The 22,995-nt window shown below is 31.6% G+C and overlaps 1 protein-coding gene across 2 annotated transcripts in view; it reads right to left on the reverse strand.

The window, feature by feature from the left end:
- The window catches only part of LOC114330263 (pyruvate dehydrogenase phosphatase regulatory subunit, mitochondrial), a 294,720-nt gene that overhangs the window by 163,830 nt on the left and 107,895 nt on the right, over positions 1–22,995 (reverse strand). The window contains exons 13-15 of one of the 2 annotated variants that reach the window (XR_007700863.1): positions 22,788–22,988; positions 22,175–22,281; positions 7,617–9,271 (exon numbers count right to left, since the gene is read on the reverse strand). Coding sequence is in view for 1 of the 2 variants with exons in the window: in XM_050662019.1 (XP_050517976.1) it covers positions 9,139–9,271; positions 22,175–22,281; positions 22,788–22,988 (441 nt within the window). In the remaining variant the exon portion in view is untranslated. Of the gene's footprint in view, positions 1–6,922; positions 9,272–22,174; positions 22,282–22,787; positions 22,989–22,995 lie in introns of those variants that run through there. The other variant, XM_050662019.1, reaches the window with a different exon arrangement.

The raw sequence follows: 22,995 nt of genomic DNA on the forward strand, positions 1-22,995 counted from the left end.
GTTACAGTAATACTTTGGACCGTTTATGAAAGAAGAACATTCATACAGTTAACTTAATTAAAAAAAATGACAAAAAGTAATTTTAAACAGTGTAAGGTATGTCTTATTATGAATGTCTAATTCCATGTCAAATCACTCAGGCAAAAAATTTTGGATCTCCGATTTGTCTGAAAATTGGTATATAGTTTCTGCGGGACGTAAAAATACGATATTTAAGGTCAAAAAATCTTCTTCTTTTTTTCTCGAAATGTTATTTTATGCGATTTTACAGTGATTTGGTGTTTATTTAAACAAATTTGCATTTTCTATCGTAAAAGTATCAAAGAAAAACATCATATTTGAAAAGAAGGGACTTAAAAATGTCATTATATGGCATTATAACAAGTTATTTTGATCCAAAACAAGTTTTTGATCAAATTTTATAGTGTAGAAAACGTTAAAATACCGTTTTTTACATTTTCATCAATTCCCAAAATACATTATCATCGATTTGGCTGAAAATTTGCCCACAGATAGCCAAAACATAGGATTTTAAGTGGTTAGAAGGATTTGAATTATATTACAATACCAAAAAAGTTACATGCAGTAATATCAGACTCAAAAGTATATTAGTCCAGTCGGCATAGCATTTGACCTTGCATGCCGAGCTGCCCAAAATTTTATTTTTCTAATCTTTAGGGGAGTCAATAGTAGCCTAAATTTAAAATCACGAATGAATTCCTCCGTTATGTTAGCCGCCATCTTGATTTTAAAGGAGAACCTGTTTTGCTTAATATCTCCGCCATTTTTAACTTTTCGACAAAAATGGTAGGAACTGAAATTGTTCCAAATAAATCGTATTTACAATTATTACAATTTCTTTTTAAAAATTTTTGTCGTGAGATCGATATTTTCGAGTTAATTGTACTTACAGTAGACGCCTATATTTTTGACTATGATATTGCATGTAACTTTTTTGGTATTGTAATATAATTCAAATCCTTCTCACCACTTAAAGTCCTATGTTTTGGCTATCTGTGAGAAAATTTTCAGCCAAATCGATTATGATTAATTTTGGGAATGGAAAAAAAATGTAAAAAACGGTATTTTAACGTTTTCTACACTATAAAATTTGATCAAAAACTTGTTTTGAATCAAAGTAACTTGTTATAATGCCATATAATGACATTTTTGAGTCCCTTCTATTAAAATATTATGTTTTCCATTGATACTTCACGATAGAAAATGCAAATTTGTTTAAATAAACACCAAGTCACTATAAAAATAGCATAAAATAACATTTTGAGAAAAAAAGAAGAAGATTTTTTGACTTTAAATATCTTATTTTTACGTCCCGCAGAAGCTATACAGTGATGAGCGCGCTAATAACCGTCAAAATAGCGCAAAAGATGAAAAGCATAATACATTGCGAAACAAAAAGAGATGAAACTAGTGGAGATGGAAATGATCGTTATAAACGTATAAATTAACATTACATTACATAGTTTCCAACCTTTAGACGTATCAGAGGAGTATGACAACTGTCACTGTGACAGTAGAATGTTAAAAAATACTCCTGTCACAGACGTCTAAAGGTGGGGAACTATGTAATGTAATGTTAATTTATACGTATATAACGATCATTTCCACCTCCACTAGTTTCATCTCTTTTTGTTTCGCAATGTATTATGTTTTCCGTCTTTTGCGCTATTTTGACGGTTATTAGCGCGCTCATCACTGTATACCAATTTTCAGACAAATCGGAGATCCAAAACTTTTTTTGCTCCAAAATTGAGTGATTTGAAATGGAATCACCCATAAAATTATTTTGCAAAAACATGTCGATTTTTTTGCTTACTTATAAACAATTAGAATAACTTTTTACCGTTACCCGTAGAAAAATTATTTTTTCATATTTAGAAAGACTGAATTTTTATACACATTTATAAAGAAAAACAATTGTCCTAGGGCAATTAGGGACGAAGTTAGCCCCCCCCCCGTTTTTTTATTTCACATATTCTTGCAAAATAATTTTGCAATATTTAGAATTATTTTTTGTCATTTTTGTTTAAATTAAATTAATAGTGTAAATCTTCTTCTTTCATAAACTATCCAAAGTATTACTATAACTTCATCATTTTCTGACTTATAGTGTTGCAAAAAAAATTAATTTGGGATAAACAAATTAAATAACTTTTAAACTATTTGACCAATTGCTTTGAAATTTAGGGTATGCTTTAAGCACCAGAAGTCTCAGCATTCCTTGTAATAAGAAGGTTCTAATTTTTACATAAGTTATGAATATTTTATAAAAACTCAAAATTTATTAACTAAAAGAAAAGAAAAGATGGTTCAGATTTGATTAGTTCGCTAAAATTATTATCACGGTGAATGACAGGGCGTGAAATGCAATTTAGATTTCCCTTGTTGTCGAGTATTTCGCCACTCTGTTATGGTTTATTTTTACAACTTAAAAAGCTCAGAGGCTAAATAATTTCGAATTTTTATTTCCTGACTTATTCGACTTTTGTTTCAAAATTTATGATTTATTTTGCAATTTTCTAAGCAGAAAATAAGGATAGATATATTTAGCGAACGCCATGTTGATGTTTTTTACACGATTTACTCTCAAATTTCTTTAAAATGCTTAACTTTTTGGTAATAGACGAAAAAAGCGAAAATTTACCGTTTTTTTATCTTCATTTGTTTATAACTATGTATATCATCAAAATTGGCTGCAGGAAACATATAGGTTATTATTAGAGATGTCCATACTACTAAAAAAATTTGGTTTCGGCCTTGGAGGGGGTTGTGTCACCAAAAAAAGGATATTTTTTCCTTGTCTCTCTGAACTACCGTACAAATTCAGGCGGTTACGCCGCGAATTACCAGTTTAAACGCTGGTAAACTCGCGGTTGCATAGGTACGATGATAAGCGGTTGCATTTGTTTCTATATTAACTTGAACCGCAGCGGTTGGGTTGTTAGGTAAACCGCGACATCAACGTTAGCAAACCGCCCTTATACAGGGTGTTTCATTGGGAAAGTAACATGCGTTAACTGTAGAAAGAGGACACTTAGGCGGTCTCAAAAATACCATACTTAATGGGTCTTACTCCATTAATAACAAAGATACTGGGTGTTTTATCGATTTTGCCATTTTCTTAATTGGTTTATAACTTTTTAACCACACTGTATATTTATTTTATATTTGGCACGCAAATATCATTTAAGGTGTACAATAGATTCATTTATTTACAATTGTGAAAAATGCAGGTCCGGATTAAAAAATATTGGAAAAATATTCCGACCCAAAAACAACACCCTGTAAATTAAATTTTTTTAAAATGGATTTTTCAGTTGAAAAGAGGATGAAAAACTAAATTTAGTGGTATACTTTGAATTATTGGCAAAATGAATTTTCTGGTCAAATTTTGAATATGAATTCTGAAATTATGTGAATTGCGAGAGCTCTAAGTAGAAAAAATTGAAATACAGCTTACAACTTGTCAACCGCACTGTATATTGATTTTATATTTAACACGCGAATATTCTTTTAGGTTTCCAGTCAATTAATTTATTTACAGTTATAAAAAATCCAGGTCAGGATTAAAAAATATTGTATAAATGTTCCGACCCAAAAAAACACCCTGTGTATTAAATTTTTTTAAAATGGATTTTGCATTTGAAAATAGGATGAAAAACTAAATTTAGTGGTAGGTATATGTACTTTGAATTTTCGGCAAAATGATTTTTTTGGTAAAATTTTAAATTTGAATTCGGAAATTATGTGAATTGCGAAGGTCAAAGTAAAATAAATTAAAATATGACTTAATTTTAATTAATACCATTATTTAATCTAAATTGGTAAAATATTATCATTTGCACACATAACAATAATTTTTGATGGTGGTAATTTTGAATAAGTACTTAAATTTTGAATAGTTATTATGCTGCAAATTTTCGCTGTTTTGTTATAATTTTTAAATAACGTTGTTGATTAAAGTGATGTATTCTTTATTGACCCTTTATTATTTATTCATTATTTAAAGATGAATATTCGCCATAAACTATTTGTCACACATAATAAAAAACACTGAAATGTTAAATTTTACCAATTTAGATTAAATAATAGTATTAATTAAAATTAAGTCGCATTTTAATTTTTTCTACGTAGAGCTCTCGCAATTGACATAATTTCAGAATTCAAATTCAAAATTTTACCAGAACAATCATTTTGCCGAAAATTCAAAGTACACCACTAAATTTAGTTTTTCATACTCTTTTCAAATGCAAAATCCATCTTAAACAAATTTAATATACAGGGTGTTTTTTTGGGTTGGAATATTTTTAAAATATTTTTTAATCCGGACCTATATTTTTTATAATTGTAAATAAATTAATTGATTGGACACCTAAAAGAATATTCGCATGTTAAATGTTAAAATAAATATACAGCGCGGTTAACAAGTTGTAACTTGTATTTAAATTTTTTTCTACTTCGAGCTCTCGCAATTCACATAATTTCAGAATTCAAATTTAAAATTTGACCAGAAAAATCATTTTGTCGAAAACTCAAGAATACCACTAAATTTAGTTTTTCATCCTCGTTTCAACTGAAAAATCCATTTTAAAAAAATTTAATATACAGTGTGTTGTTTTTGGGTCGGAACATTTTTCCAATATTTTTTAATCGGGACCTGGATTTTTTTACAATTGAATGAATATAAATTAATTTATTGTACACCTTAAAGGTTATTTGCCTGCCAAATATAAAATAAATATACAGTGTGGTTAAATAGTTTTGAACCAAATAAGGAAATGACAAAATAGATAAAACACCCAGTATCTTTGTTATTAATGGAGTAAGACCCATTAAGTATGGTATTTTTGAGACTGTCTAAGTGTCCTCTTTCTACAGTTAACGTATGTTACTTTCCCAATGAAACGCACTGTATGTACGAGGCCTAAAGATGAAAATTACACAGCGACCGGTCCATGGAAGTGACACATTGTCATTTCGTTGATTTTTTATTGAGAATCATAAAAAATGTCAAAAATCGCGCAATGTTCATTTATTTAATGGCTTTATACAAAACTAACTTCATTTTCGGCAAAATCCAAAAATTGTATACGAAAGTGGCACCCTTCACCTTTAAAACGCATTTGATTTTTGTCGATAGGGCACTTAGACCTGGGTATTTAGCACAAAACAAATCGATTTTTAACTAGAGCATCTAGAAACTTGCAACTTTTTGCATTATGTTCAGGATGATGTCAAGAAAAAAGTCTACCATAAAAAAATGGGTGGAAATGCATAGTTGCATTTTAAAGTGCATAAAATGCATCCAATTGTGCAAATAATGCAAATAACCATTTTTATTCAAAATTATTTCAATAGTCCAGGGCGCATCTGTTTTCAGATGGACGTTAAGAGGTGACTCATATTTTTTTGCAAAAGTTGCTTGGAATTAACTCATATAATAATAATTGAGTTATCCTCCCGCTCATAAAGGTCCGGAACATTGTTTAAATAATCAAAATGTCAAAAAATGAAGGAAAAATTCGATTTTTTTCTTTGTTTTTTGATTATAACTATAAAAGTATTTACTTCCGAGAAAAGTTACACTAACATTAAAGTTGCATAATAGCAATAATTGCGAAAAAACCATAAAAAACAAGTATTCGCATTTTACGTTTTTCAACCATTTATGCTACACTGAGGACCTTCATATGTTACCCAGAAAAACTTTATGATACAATAAAACAATATTGTAAATTTCATTAAGATCGGTTCAACAGATTTTTCAAAATAAATTTTGCATTCCAGCTTTCGCAAAAAAATTCATTTTTTCAAAATGTTGCAGGACTGAAAATAAAGCAGATAGCAAGTTGAATTTTTTCTACATATAGAAGAATACTGTATCTTTCATTTGCAATTTGCAAAATTAAAATTGGTTATCTACCACGGCGTCAGGAATTTTTTTAAATAACATTAATCTTTGGTGCTACGCGCAGGACAGCGGTGTTCGATTCACAAAGTTGATTTCCATCAAAATTTCTTCCAATCTTTATCTAATATATTATTTTCTTGCTCTATATTTTGTTGCATTTTAAGATTTTAATTCCACAAAAATCAAACTAATTTGATTATTGTTTGTGAAATATTGTTTAAACAATTGCATATGTTTAAAAATAATACACTTTTATTCTCTAAGTTAAAATATATGAACAAAGAAAGTTTTTGCTAAAAAAAGTGTTATTTCAAAGGACAGAGTATGTGTTTTTATTTTGATATAAACAAATTTATTTATTTATATCAAATTGTAATAAAAATTAAAATTTATCAATCATTATCAAAGGCCATTGGAATGCCCAATCAGAGCAAACGTGTCCGCTGTCCTTCGCGAAGCACCGAAAATTAATGTTTATTTAAAAAAATTCTTGACGTCGTGGTAGTTAACCGATTTTAATTTTGCAAATTTCAAATGAAAGGTACAGTATTCTTCTACGTGTAAAAAAATATTCAACTTGCTCTCTGCTTTATTTTCAGTCCTGCAACCTTATGAAAAAATGAATTTTTTTTGCGAAAGCTAGATTGCAAAATTTATTTTGCAAAATCTATTAAAACGATCTTAATAAAATTCACAGTATTGTTTTATTATATCATAAAGTTTTTCTGGGTGAAATATGAAAGTCCTAAGTGTAGCATAAATGGTTGAAACACGTAAAATGCGAATACTTGTTTTTTATGGTTTTTCGCAATTATTGCTATTTTGCAACAGGGGTGACAAATTTTAAAATTTTTAACTAATCCTATATTGTAGGAAATTTAATTACGCAACTTTTATGTCAGTGCCACTTTTCTCGGAAATAAATACGTTTAAAGTTATAATCAAGAAACGAAGAAAAGAATCGAATTTTTCCTTCATTTTTTGACATTTTGATTATTTAAACAATGTTCCGGACCTATTTGAGTAGAAGGATAACTCAAATATTATTATATGAGTTATTTTCAAGCAATTTCTGCAAAAAAATATGAGTGACCTCTCAACATCCAAATGTACTAATATTTTTACAGATGCGCTCTGGTCTACAATTCTTTCTTTAGCCCAATAAATGACCGTTTTGGAGTGTAATTTCCAGGGGCAACTCCGAATTGCATGAAAATTTGGATTTAGGTTCTACTTACCCTCCACTTCAAAGTTGAATTTTTGGTTGCTTTTACTTGAGGGGTAACATTTACCCCTTCTCGGGGGGTGAAAAACGAGTCTTTAAAATAAGGCCGGAAATGGATAAACTGACTTATTTTAAGCACCTTTTGTTCCATAAAGTTTTTTACGTAAGTCAATACTTTTCGAGTTATTCCCGATTTAAAATGTTGATTTTTCGAAAAAAAAAACTACGTTTTCAGACCGTTTTTCCCAAATAACTCAAAAAGTAAATATTTTATTGAAAAAAATATTTTTAGCAAAAGTGTAGCCTATAAAAAAACGAAAAAAATGGTCTACCAGTAAAGTCTACAAATTGAGTAGAAGCAAAGTTGTAGCTCATGAAAAATACGTTCTTATTCGTGTAATTCCAAATCGAATAATTCAACGCGAAATCACCGAAGAAAGAAGAGTTTTTCGGGAAAACCTTATTAACATTTTTAAAGTATCGAAAAAAAGCTTATTATTTGTTTTTTTACAAAAGTTTACAGCATCAAAAATAAACGAGTTACACTGAAAAAAAAGTTGGCCCCTTTTTTTTTGTAAAAAAAATCGTGAAAACCTCCCACTATTTAGCACCCTAAATGAAATTAATCGTTTGGCTTTACCATCTATTTTAACTGTATGTGTATTGTTTATATGATCTGTAAGTTTGATTGGTTTGAAGTGCTTATTTTTGAAAATATTTGGTTTTATAGTAAAAAAATAATTTCTAAAAATTTTTGAAAAATTTCATTTTTTCAAAATAACTTGAAAAGTATTAGTGATAAGAAAAATCTTAAAGAGTAAAAAAATGTAGGTTTTGCTATTATACATATGCTAGTTTCATTTTGTTTCTCCGTAAGCCAAAATTGGTTAAGATATGACTGTTCAAAATTTGCATACACTTGTGATTAGTGACCCATTCAAGCTTTTTCAATTATAACCCTTTCAAAAATAAACACTTTAACCGGTGAGACTGACAGATCATATAAAAAATAGATAGGTAAGTAAATTGTTTGTGAAGCGGTAGCGATTGATTTCATTTGGGGAGCTAAACACGGCGAGATTTTCATGATTTTTTACAAAAAAAAAGAGGGCCAACTTTATTTTGAGCGTAACTCGCTTATTTTTAATGCTAAAACTTTTGTTAACAATTAAAACAAAGCTTTTTATAAACACCTTAAGAAAGTTTAAATGGGTTTTTCCCGAAAAGTGCTTAATTTTTCGGTGATTTCACCTTGAAATATTCGATTTGGAATTAGACGAATAAGAACGTATTTTTCATGAGCTACAACTTTGTTTTTATTTGATTGATAGACTTTAATGATACACCATTTTTTTGGGTTTTTTATAAGCTACACTTTTGCTAAGGATATTTTTTTCGATAAAATATTTACTTTTTGAGTTATTTGCGAAAAACCGTCTGAAAACGCAGTTCTTTTGTCGAAAAATCAACATTTTCAATGACAAATAACTCGATAAGTATTGAGTTAGGTGAAAAACTTTATAGAACAAAAGTTGCTTAAAAACAGTCAATTTATCAATTTCCGGTCTTATCTTTAACGTATGTTTTTCACCCCCAAGAAGGGGTGCCAAGTAAAATCAACCAACGGCACAATTTCAACTTTGAAGTGGAGGGTAAGTAGAACCTAAATGCAAATTTTCATGCAATTCGGAGTTGCCCCTGAAAATTACACGGTATCGCCGAATTTCCCGTTCAGTTACTGGGCTACTTGTTTAAAACATTTTTTCAACGGCGTACAGATTCTTGAGAAATCGATGCTTCTGTTCCCCTCCACAGGGAGAGGTTAGGGGTAGCCCGGGGGTAGGAATGCAAAAATTTTGCAAATTTTTGGGGATTGTGTAAATCTCTGACGGCTGGACTGAAATAAACATTTTTTTGTTTCAGCTCATAAGTAAGGAATTGTTTTCACTCAATCAATCAATCAAACTCAATCTCTAGGTTTTCACACAGCCTTTATAATTTTTGAAGCATTGGGATCATCCCCTTTGTCTCTGGTGGCTTGATAAGCGTCACGTTCTTTATCGGGATGTTTAGTAGGAAGAATCGGTGAGTGCAGGTTCGCCTTTGCCTGGTACCTAAAAATATTAGAAAATATTGGAATTATTTTATTATATTTGATTTGACAAAAATCATTATGTGCATATATTTTCCCTTTATACATACTGTTATATAATTTTTATGGGGAGAATTTAGAGAATTAATTTTGTCAAAGACCACGAGATCATAAATTTTCATCGCCCTGTATATGACCAAAATTTGTAAATCAAATCATTTAGCCGTAAGCAGTGTTTCGTGGAATAGTAAAAGTTTATTGGTAATGTTTCTACGAACGGATTAATACATTTCAAAACAATGAACTAGAATACGGTCGTTTTAGAAAGTTAATTGTGCCGCGTTGGAGTGAACAATAGACCATGTTTCTAAATGGTTTCCTAGAAAGAAACGATCAAAACAATTTTGTTTAGTTAGGAAAGAGGGTTTTTCTAGATTGTAAGCAAATTTTAATATCTCCTGGAAATTGACGAGACAGAAATTTTGTCTACAATACTATTTGCTCTTAAGAATGAAAGTAGGGATATGATGTATAGAGAATGCTTGTGATTGACGAGGAGACCGATGGAGGGAGAATAGAGTGGTTGAGTTTCGGATTGATGACGTAAAAATAATGCACTGTGTAATTGAGATCGGAAGTAACCAGTCCAGTTCGAAAGTAGTATTTTTGTGTAAAGTGGTTAATTGGTGGCCGTGGAAGCAGATTCGTGTTGAGACGAAATCGTGATCAAGTCGAGAAGTACAAACTCCTTGTGTCCGAATAGATTCCAGTTTAAGTCTGGAAGGAGTAGCCGGTTTATATCAACTTGCACGAGATATCGAGCTGAGACAAGAAATCTTGGAATTATAAAGATTGATATTGTTTGTATCGAGTCAGAGATTTAATTGAGAAGAGAATTCGAGCGAGTGCTGTTTTTGTTTGTGAAACAGTTTAAAGGAGAAGGACAGTCGCAGTATCAGAGGAGCACGTTGTGGGAGAACTGATGACAACACAATCCATGAGAAGAGGCAAAGAAGATAGAAAAGGTTAGTCAGATTATTTGTGAAAAGAGAGAGTTGTTGTATATTACATACCATAATATTTGTTTTTTGTCAACTCAACAGTTTTACAGCATAATTTATTCATTCATAAATTCATAGAAGATATACGTAATCTATTTAAAAAGTGAAAACTAAATTTTGTTTTTTTTTTATATAATAATAAGAAGAGAACAAAAAAAGGAGATAGTAGAATTAAAGTTTTTTTATTAGATAGGTAAGAAATTTTTACGAACTCCGCCTGGAATGATTGTTGGGTGGATCGAGTAGCTTGACGGTCATTCTTGCCGGTCCCAAGCCCGGAAAAAGGAGGAGGGTTAGGTCGTAGGGCCAGCAACCCTACACCCGTAAAAAAATAAACAAAAGCTAAAACACCCAGAAATTGGCCTCGGAAACGGGACAGTTTTAATCAAAGACGAACACGGCAACGAAAATGGACATTGAATATTGGTTTTTGGAATATACAAGGAATTAGAAATAAACAAAGAGAAATTCTTATGGAAGTAGAAAAAAGAAACTTGGACCTAATTATCCTCTCGGAAACAAAGAAGAAGGGAAACGCCTGTGAAGATCTTAAGAATTATATACACTGCTACACGGGAGTATTAAAAAGTGAAAGAGCGAAAGCAGGGATATCAGTAATGATTAACAAACGATGAAAAAACCAAATACAATCATGGGATGCTATAAACGAAAGAATAATAAAATTGACCCTCTCAATTAGAGGAAGAACGATTACAATCCTAGGGGTATATGCTCCCAATGACGATGCCCAGATAGCAGTAAAAGACAATTTTGAAGAAACATTAAAAGATCAGATAGAACAGGTTCCGAATACGCACGAATTGATTATAGCAGGAGATTTAAATGCCAGAGTAGGCAAACAAGACCACAGTACTGTAGTGGGAAAATATGGAGAAGAAAGAATTAACGACAATGGGATAAGGTTGATCAATCTATGCGAGGAGTATGAACTTAAAATATACAACACATTCTTTGAACATAAGGACATCCATAAATTTACTTGGTACCAACATACACGTGGACTTAAGTCAATCATTGTCTATCTAATCTCGAGACAAAATGCAAAATTTAGCATCCAGTATGTTAGAGCTTTCAGAGGGGCTGATTGCGGATCAGACCACTGCTTAGTAATCGGTAAAATTTATGTTCCATTTATACCAAAACAAAATAGCTTACAACATGAAAGTACACAATATCTGTACCGTAACAGACTTGAACAGAAACTAAGTCAAGAACAAAGAACAACCGAAGAAGAATATAATCACATAAAAGCATGCATAAAACAAGCAGCACAAGAAGCACTAGGAAACTTAGAAAACGGAAAGAAACCAGAATGGTGGGATAAAGATATCGAAGAGAAAATAGAGAAGAAAAAACAACTTCACCTACAACGTCTACAAAATCAGGAAAACGTTGAGATTCAACAACAATACAGGGACCTAAATAGAGATGTAAAAAGAGAAGTGATTAAAAGAAAAAACGCAACCTGGATCAAAAAAAGTGAATACATAGATCAACAATTAGGAGGAACTAGGAGTTCAGAAGCATGGAAGATGATAAAGAATGTCAGAACATCACATAAAGGTGGACACACAATTAAGAGTATATCTGATGCCGAATGGGAACAACATTTTAAGGAATTATTGGTAGAAAAACGACCACAATACATAACAAGAATACAAGAAAAAGAGAATGATATACAGAGTGAACACGAAATACAACTAGATAAAACCAAAGTGGAAGAAGCTATTAAAAATATGAAATCCCGGAAAGCACCCGGAGCTGGAGGAATTAATCCTGAATTAATAAAATATGGACCACCCAAACTATGGGATATGCTTAAAAATCTTTTCGAAAGATGCCCGAATGGAGAAAAAGTACCAGATGAATGGCTAACATCACATATTACTCCCATACATAAGAAGGGACCTAAAAATAACCCCAAAAACTATAGGGGAATTGCAGTCATCAGCACCATTGGAAGATTATACTCCAGGCTATTAAGAGAAATGAAATAGAACAAGAAATTCAAGGAAAGCAAGCTGAAGAACAAGCTGGTTTTCGTGCGGGACGTTCAACGGTAGACAATCTCTTCACTTTAAAAATAGCACTAGAAAAAAGAATACAAAGAAATCAGGAAACCCACATCGCTCTTATCGACCTAGAAAAAGCCTATGATAGTGTCCCCATTATAGAACTATGGAATTCAATGAAAGACATCGGTATCGATGGAAAACTCATACAAGCAACTAGAATGTTGTATGAGACCACTAACACCAGAATCAAAAACGGCAAAAATTTCACTGAGGCATTTAATACTTCAAAAGGCCTCCGACAAGGATGTTGTCTATCTCCCACTCTCTTTAAAATATACCTTGACCAATCTTTACGGAGGTGGACAAAAGCAGTAAAACCGATGGGACTGAAAGTGGGAGATGACTCCCTATTTACATTATACTTTGCGGACGACCAAGTTGTAATAGCCCAAGATCAAGATGACTTAAGCTATATGATACGGAAGCTAAATGAGCATCAGTGCCGGTTTATCCACTGGGCGCATGGGGAGGGCGCCCAGGGGCCCGGGCCCCAGAGGGGCCCGTTCCTTTTAATTATAAAAAAATAAAATCGTTAAATAATCTACATATTTTCCGAACATAATTTCATACGCAGATACGCCAATACACTGCAAACACCTATGTTCTATTGTTACATCTCTTCACGCCTATACACAGTGGCGTAGCCTAGTCCCACAGGGGGGCCCCATGTCAATGTTTGTGGCGGGACCCTTTTCCAAAAACAACAGAAAGTTGTCAGAAAGAGGTCTCGAATTGTAGTGAATTTTGCATGTGAATCCAGCTTCGAAGCAACTAGTTATTTCAGAAATGTTCAAAGTATCTACAAGTTTTTTTCGGCTTCTCCTCAAAGGTGGAATTTACTGAAGGAAAGAGGCAAATGTTGTGTAGAAAGATTAATTGAAACTAGATGGTCCGCCCGATTTGACGATATATATGCATTATTTAAAAACTACGGATCCATCAATTATATTTTTTCCAAAGCAATAATAGAGAGATGAAAAATCAGCAGATAGAAGTGAAGCTAAGGCAATGTAAAATAAAATGGATACCTTTGAGACAGCTCTATTGACATTGATTTGGGCAAGAATTTTGGAACGAGTGAATGCAAAAAGCAAAACGTTAGAAACTGTGGACTTAAACGTGTCAATTGGAGTAGAATTAATGGCATCTCTTTTGAGCTTTGCTAGAGACGTAAGAAATAAGTTTAGCGAAATTAAACAAGAAGCGAAAACATTATTTTGCGAAGGCGAGGATATCTCAAACATCTACTATACAACTGACCGTCAAATAATAAAGAAAATAAAAACATTTTTCGAAGAAGCAGGTGAAAGTCAAATAATTTTAAAGGCGCAAGAGATATTCAGAATTAAAGTACAGTCGGAAGAATGAAAGAATACCCATGAACGAACATAAAACACGCTGTATTTTCCTGTCACCGTGTCACAAAGAAAATTGCCCAACGCAAATACATGTAATAATAATTATTACATGTATTTGCGCTGGCCAATTTTTTGTGTGACACGGTGACAGAAAAATACAGCGTGTGTTATATGTTCGTTCATGGGTATTCTTTCATTTTTCCTACTGTATTTAATGTTATATGCGACAATATTACTCAAAATCTTTTAAAGAGAATTGAATGCTACAAGGATTTAACATCAGCTTTTAGATGTTCTTTTACGCTAGATAAAGAAGAAGTCAACATGTCAATTAATAATTTATGCGAGAAATATAAAAAAGATGTTGATGAAACCAAAGAGAACTTGCATAATGAAATTACCCATTTTGCAACGTTATGCCAAAATTTAAATAAACATACATTTTATAAAAAATTTGATGTCATCCAGGATGTAAAGGTAACTTTTCCGAATATTAATTATTTAACTGCAAATTTATTTGACGATACTAATTATTTCTAATGCGTCAGTCGAGCGGTCTTTTTCGGCTTCAACCCGGGAGCAGTCGCGCTCACTTCCGTCACGTAAATAGTCACGCCTAAAGAAAAAAAATCTCACAATACAAATTTAAATACGAATTTAAAACAAATTTCTATTTTATAATATTTTTATTTGCTTGTTATATTAAAAATATCTATTTGTAACAATTTTAAAGCTAATTGGTTCTAACAAAAACCATACACTCCACAAAAAAAAATTTAAAAAAATCCACGCATTACTACGATCCTCCTCAAGGCACTTACGAGTGGAAAACAATGTTGCAAAATTTTTCATCAGGTTACCACGGAAAAGGATAAAATGTGAGATTTTTTGTGCTCCCGCTTTAAAAAGAATTATGATAATATTATATGACAGTTTGCGAATGCCAAGTCAAGAAAAAAAGTAGGTAATCTGATTTTTGTCTTTATGTATTTTTTAGAATATGGTTTTTGTTTGTCATGTGTTGTGTTCTGAAACTTTCTGTTTTTGATTTATGTTTTTAAATGTATTTTTTGGATAATTTTTTATAATAATAGTCTCCCGTTTTATACCGCTGACGCCACTTTGGGATTATAGCAGGGTAGTCTGCTATATCTAGGGCCTACGTTATACAAGGAGGGTAACAGGGCCAGTGCTACGCTTCAACCACCTATTATTACCCCTAGCTTTACCCAAGGTACTCATTTTATTTAGGCTGAGTCGAAATGGGGCCTATAGACCTTTTAAAAATGTCTAATTGTTCTTGACGACGCTGGGATTTGAACCCCTACCTACCAGCACGCGAGTCAAGCATACAAGCGCCTGAGCTACGCAGACCCGGGATTATTTTTTACGTTTGCTATTCTTCTTGCTTGTTTAAAAAAATATTTTATGGATTTTACAATAAACCTTTATCGTTAATGCATGTATTTTCTTGTAAAAAAACTGACAACGAATAGCAATGAATGGGGCCCCTAAACCTCCAGCGCCCAGGGCCCGAAGTTAGGGTTAAACCGGCACTGATGAGCATTACCAACAGGCAGGATTAGTAATAAATATGGATAAGTCAGAATACTTCATAGTGGGAAACGAAGACATTGAAAACCTACCATTGGAACAAGGACATATTGTTGGTGTGAAACAATGCAAATATTTGGGAGCTATATTTAACAAACGAGGAAATAGTGAGGATGAAATACAACACAGGATCAATAAAGGTAGAAGCATCACTAGATCCCTCAATTCAATTTTATCGGACAAAGATATCAGGAAGGAAACAAAGAAAAGAATATATGAAAGTATAATGAAGAGCGCTACAATCTACGGTGCAGAAGTTTGGGACATAAGTGCAAGAAATAAAAAGAAGCTACTTAGTACAGAAATGGACTTCTTGAGGAGAAGTTGTCAGGTTTCCAGATTAGAACATGTAAGAAATGAAACAATTAGAGAACGTATGAAGGTGGAAAAAACTATAATGGACGATATTGAAAAGAGACAGCTGACATGGTTCGGGCACGTTAAAAGAATGAATGAGACTCGCTGGCCGAGAAAAATATTAGAATGGGTCCCACCGGAGAGAAGAAGAAGGGGACGACCACGGAGAAGCTGGAGGGACAATATTCAGGACGCAATGGATTCGAGGCAATTAGATGAAGATACGTGTTACGATAGAAAAAATTGGAAGCTGGGTATGGAGAGGCGGCGACAGCCGTAGAAATCCATTATATATATAAGAAATTTTTACGACAGAATAAAGTTTAGCGTACATTGTGAATCTTATATTTATGGTATAGTATATAAATAAATAATAGTTATACAATTTATATGATTTTGAGTATATTTATTTTCCTTGTTTTGTCCTGGATAAAGTAAGCAAAGAGAAATACTAGAAGCCACAAACTAAAGGTAATACATTAAAATCAATTAGCCCTGAGAATATTTTTTATTGGAAAGTTTTATTAAATTTTGGTTTTGTTTTCATGAGTAGCAATTAAAACAATTAATTAATTAATCGAATTAATGAGATGCTGATCAATCTCATAACAGAGAGAAAATACAGAGCATACTAATACATATTTATACATGTATTCTTTTGAATCAAAAGAAAGTGATGATGATGGACTCTCGATCTGATAACGATCGAGTAAGACGTATCACATCAACGACGATAAATATGTATATCCTAAGAAACTGTTTATAAAAACAACAAACTTATTTATATTTTGCCTGAAAAGGCAGACCAGCAAGGATATGGAATAGCGAGATTAGAAAGGCGCGGAGAGGCAAAGCTCTCCAACTGTTTCTCTCTAGCTAAAACAGTTGGCGAGAAGCGGAGTCAATGGCCAAGAACCACGGCATTTGGAGAGGCTTCTACTCCAAAACCTCCAAAGCCTTAAGTTGGATTTATAGTTTGACGTAGCGTAGACGTAGACGCAACGGAGACGGAAGAAACGGACTGGAGACGTAAGAAAATAATATGCCAATTTATAAATCGACGTAGCGGAATTTTTGAGCATGAGTAGAAAGAGTAAACAATGACTTAATTCTAATTCAACAACATAGCCTATAAATTATACGAACAGTAAACAAACTTTGTGTTTATTTATCTATACTTATACTATTATTTATTATAATATTTATCTGTTTTGTGTGTTACATGGATTAGGAAATAAACGAAAGTATGCTCTTTGGTGCCGCATGCCGTGGGATTTCCAACTATTTTGTTTCATTTCCTGGTCTTTAAAATGTTTATTGGATTTACCTAACGTATAATATGTGTTAATATGTGTGGATTACCCCGAATTAGGCTAATAAACAACTCATATTTATCTGAAATATTAAAATGACTATGATATATTTTTATTAAATTAATAACTTAACATCCATTGTATTAACAAATAATTAACAAAATTCGAATGTGTTGATAAACAACTTCTTTACAAAATTGATGAGGGCGTGTTCACTTTGGGTGACAGAACAAAATTCTTCCACTTTTGATTGGCCAGACGTAAGAAACGCACTGTAAAAGATGAAAGTTGGTGAACTCTTCCGTTCCGTTACGTTTCTCTTACGTTCCGTCAGGCACTTGCCTTCATTTATAAACACGAGTACACAGAATTCGGTGTTGATCTTTTCCAGTGCGTCTCCGTTGCGTCTATGTCTACGCTACGTCAAACTATAAATCCAACTTTACACCCGTAAGAACAAACAAGGACTGAGGATTGTATGTCTGTAGAGAGAGGGGGCTGGCTTCGGAATTAATCCAGTAGCCACAGATCGTAGTAATGACGATTTTATTGGTCTACTGATTTATTGACAATTAAATTAGGTAAAAAGAATCGTGACTCTATAGGTTTGTTCCAACCCGTCACATTACCGTTCTTGAATGGTACGCGCATGCACAATAACGTAAAATTAGGTACAGTAATACATTTTTCGTTACTGCGCATGCCCGTAACCATTCAAGAACGGTAATGTGACGGGTTGGAACAAACCTCATATTTCATACTCTTTAGAAAGTATGCTGTTAAACGTATTATAATGCAGAAAAGGTCTATACAAAAAAATCTTTCAAAGGTCCAATTTTGTTTTTCCAATAAAATTAATTAACAGGACATTAGTCTGGGCTGATTATCGGAGAATAGGCCATTTTTGGGAAAAGTTATTTACCAGCAATTTTATTGCTGGAATCGAATTATAAGATCCTATATATTAATAATATAGGTATGCAAAGTCCTCAGATAGTGTGCTACTTTTTTTATAAACAAAATGGCGCCCGAAAAACGTGTTTTTTTCAATTATTGCTCTATAACTCCGAAGATTTTAACTTTACAACAAAAACACCCAAATAAAAATTCACCGTGATTAAATTCTGCATAGAGACGTGTTTTTCCCGATCTGCTCCGACGAAAATTTTCCTCGGAAAATGCGGGTTTTCCCAACAAAATCTTTAATTTTCAAAGAAAGTTTTAGATAAGTAATTATCTACCAATAATTAAATAATTTGGTGACTTAAAAGCCTTCTTGGTTTAGATTATAGTTCCAGAAGCTGGTAAAAATTAAACTAATATTTTAGCAACAATTCAATTGTTAATTAATAATTTACGGTCGCAATAATAACAAAATAATTATGATACACTGATCAAACTTTGAAATCTTATAAAGATGAGATGCCTATTTAACATTTTGTCGACAAAATATAATTTTTTTATTTTTTTGCAAAATCTTTAAATGTTTAAAAAAATAGTTATAAACAAATTAACGTTTTTCAGAAAGTTTTTATTATATTATAATTTTAAAAAATAGCTAAAATGCGCATTTCAAATATCTTGAAAATGAATACTTTAAAACTTTTTTGCAACCATTTGTAAACATACGATTACTACGGTGTTTATAATTGCAAAGTAAACATATGACTACTACGGTGTTTATATATTTTTTAAATTCTTTCAAAGCGTAGAAGTGAGTTTAAAGTACAAGCTAATTATTTACAAAAATATCGATTATCAGTTTAATGGTTATAAACTGCACGTCATAGAAAACGGGCACCCTAAAAAATGGGTCATTTTTGATGTCGCGTATCTTCTAAACCTGTTGTCCGATTTAAATGATATTTTGAATATGTTATAGCCCTATTCTTTGTCAATATCCTTGTAATAATATTTTTGCAAAACAGGTAAATTTTCATTGTATACCGGGTGTACGACTCAAACTGTGTTTTTTTCTCAAAGTTCGCAACACCCTGTGGATTATTCTAGCATTTATAAAATACTGAAATTAAAATTAAACTATAGCCTCAGGTTTTCTTAACATTCTGTTTTTTTATTCATTCACTTATGTTGGATAATACAAAAGTTATGTACTTTAAAAACTAGCCATGTTCTTCATCAGTACAGGGTGTTATAAGTCTAAAGTGTTTTAGGGACTAAATAAGTTCGACAAACTTTAAGGGGTAATTCTGCATTAAAAATAATGACAGTTTGCTTTATAATCATATATCCGCAAAAGCTTCGTTTCCGAGATACGGGATGTTAAATTTTTTCTTACAAACTGATGATTTATTTATTGCTTTAAAACCGGTTGAGATATGCAAATGAAATTTGGTAGGTTTTAAGAGATGATTATTGCGCATTTTTTGACATTCAACTAAGAATTTTATATTCACTATTGGAGCGCATACGGGTAATATGACCGATCATATTATTCGTATGTACGCCAGTGGTGAATAAAAAATTCTTAATTGTATATCAAAAAATGTTCAAAAATTACGTCTTAAAACCCACCAAAATTCATTTGCATATCTCAACCGGTTTTAGGGCAATAAATAAATCGTCAGTTTTTAAGAAAAAATTCAACATCCTGTATGTCGGAAACGAAGCATTTGCGGACATATGTTTATAAAGCAACCGGTCATTATGCTTTCATGCAGAATTACCCCTTAAAGTTTGTCGTACTTCTTTAGAAACACCCTGTACTGATAAAGAGCATGCCTAGTTGTTAAAGTACATAACTTTTGTATTATCCATCATAAATGAATGAATCAAAAAACAGAATGTTAAGAAATCCTGAGGCTATGGTCGGGTTTTAATTTCAGTATTTTATAAATGCTAGAATATGCCACAGGATGTTGCGAACTTTGAGAAAAAAACACAGTTTGATTCGTACACCCGGTATATAATGAAAATTTACCTGTTTTGCAAAAATATTAATACAGTGATATTGACAAAGAATAGTTTATTTACAATTTTACAATAACATATTGAAAAAATCACTTAAATCGGACAACAGGTTTAGGAGGTACGCGACATCAAAAATGACCCATTTTTTAGGGTGCCCGTTTTCTATGACGCGCAGTTTATTTTAATTAAAGATTATAAATATATTTTTTTGTAATTTACACGCGTGAAAGTAGACTAATACAGTACTGTAGCTAAAATTTTCACTCGGAGCGACGACCGGCCGCGCAACGTGCACTTTTAATAAATAATGTATGCTGCGTGTCAGTCGCTTCGAGTGAACATTTTAGCTCCGACTCTGTATCAGGCCTACTTTTGCGCTAAAAATTACAAAAAAAAGTTTAGTTTGTACCATAGACTCACATTTAAGCTTTGAAACAATTAAAACAAATTATAAACAACGGAGAAATCGTATATTTACTTTGCTGTTTCATAACTTTTTTGCAAATGGTTGTAAAAATTTTTTAAAGCATTAATTTTCAAGACCTATGAAATACGCATTTTAAGTATTTTTTAAAATTAGAATATAATAAACAATTTCTGAGAAATGTTAATTTGTTTATAACTATTTTTTTAAACATTTAAAGATTATGCAAAAAAATGAAAAAATTTATATTTTGTCGACAAAATATTAAATAGGCATCACATCTTTATAATCTTTCTAAGTTTGATCAATGTTTCATGATGTTGTTATTGCGACTGTAAATTGTTGATTAACAATTGAATTGTTGCTAAAATATTCGTTTCATTTTCACCGGCTTCTGAATTTATAATCTATACCAAGAAAGCTTTTATTTCACCAAGCTATATAATTATTGATAAATAATTACTGGCCCAAAAAATTTATTTGAAAATTCGAGATTTTGTTGGGAAAATCCACATTTTCCGAGAAAAATTTTCGTCGGAGCAAATCGGGAAAAACTTGTCTCTATGTAGAATTAAATTGGGGTGAATTTTTATTTGAGTGTTTTTGGTGTAAAGCTAAAATCTTCGGAGTTATAGAGCAATAATTGAAACGATTTGTCGGCGCCATTTTATTTATAAAAAAAGTAGCACACTATCTGCGGACTTTGCATACCTATATTAATAATATATAGGATCTTATAATTCGATTCCAGCAATAAAATTGCTGGTAAATAACCTTTCTTTGTACTTTACTAATTAGACCAGCGTATTATAACTATTTTTTTTTTCAAAATTTAAAGATTATGCAAAAAAAAGAAAAATTTATATTTTGTCGATAAAATATTAAATAAGCATCTCATCTTTATAATCATTATAAGTTTGATCAATGTATCATTATTATTTTGGTTATTATTGCGATCGTAAATTGTTAATTAACAATTGAATTGTTGCTAAAATATTCGTTTAATTTTCACCGGCGTCTGGAATTACAATCTATACCAAGAAAGCTTTGATGTCACTAAGTTATTTAATTATTGATTAATAATTACTTACCTAAAACTTTATTTGAAAATTAGTTTTTGTTAGGAAAACCCGCATTTTCCGAGGAAAATTTTCTTGGGAGCAAATCGTGAAAAACAGATCTCTAGCAAAATTTAATTGCGGTGAATTTTTATTTAGATGTTTTTGTTGTAAAGTTAAAATTTTCGGAGTTATAGAGCAATAAATGAAAAAATACGATTTGTCGGCGCCATTTTGTTTATAAAAAAAGTAGCACACTATCTGCGGACTTTGCATACCTATATTATTAATATATAGGATCTTATAATTCGATTCCAGTAATAAAATTGCTGGTAAATAACTTTTCCATGAATTTTGCTAATTAGCCCAGAGTACAGACTGATTTATCAAACAAAGAAATTAAAAAGGGTCTGAAATAGTATCTAGATTAAATAATTTTGATAATAATTCTCTAGTAGAATTCTCAAGTTTTGAACATTAAAAAAATATATGGTTTAAATCTCTCAAAGAGGTGTTATTACACTGACATAAGGGATTCTCTAATATTCCGATTTTAAAAAGTTGTGAAGGAAAACGTCCATGGTGCTTAAGGATTAAGTAAGTAATTTTATTTTATTTTAGTTTTGTTTATTTTACCAAAATAATTATTTGAACACGTAGATATTTAATTAATTTCATACGATTTAATTAACGATATTCCATGCAATATTCACCTGATTCCAGCAACATCAACTTCGAAATGGCCACTGGTAACGTAGTCGTTGGTAACCTTTTGCTTTTCTCCCTTCTCATCAAAGTTGTGTACAAACCCAAGACATACCTAAAAAATAAATATCTATTATAACATAATATGCCCTAACTATTTTTTGAATAAATCTTTAAGGGGATGGGTACGTATTTTCGGCTGCAATGTTATTCAAATGGGGACTCATTTTTTCGAATCCTGAGAAAACTAATAAGTATTTTTGAAAAATTTAAAAGCAGGATGAAAAACTACTTTATTACCGAGGGCAGAAAGTCCCTTAGAATCAATAAAAAGTTTCTTTTGGATGAAATATTTGCAATTAAAAATCAGACTAAATTTTGTCTTTTATTTTCACCCCTGTAACTTATTATAAACATTATAGAAGTTTTCAGTGACTTTCGGCCCTCGGTAATAATGTAATTTTTCATTCTACGTTTAAATTTTTCAAAAATATTCATTAGCTCTCTCAGGATTCGAAAAAAAAATAGAATATATTTAAAATACATTGAAAATTTTGACATGCGTCAAAATTTTGCATTTTGCTCCGTTCCCCTTAATAACGATGAGTAGAAATCCCAAACCTGTTTTTTAAATGTGTATCCATATCCGGTGGTTGTTGTCATACCGACGTATTTTCCATTTCTATAGATAGGCTCTCCACCCCAAGGCCAGAGATCCGTTTCCGAATCATGGTCTTCTAGAAGTAGTTGCAAATACATTCTTTTAACTCCTTCTTCTCGTTGTCTGAGAAGGGCGTCTCTTCCGATAAAGTCTACTTTTTTCTAAAAA

The sequence above is a fragment of the Diabrotica virgifera genome, chromosome 9 (assembly GCF_917563875.1).
Source record: "Diabrotica virgifera virgifera chromosome 9, PGI_DIABVI_V3a".
Lineage (NCBI taxonomy): Eukaryota > Metazoa > Arthropoda > Insecta > Coleoptera > Chrysomelidae > Diabrotica > Diabrotica virgifera.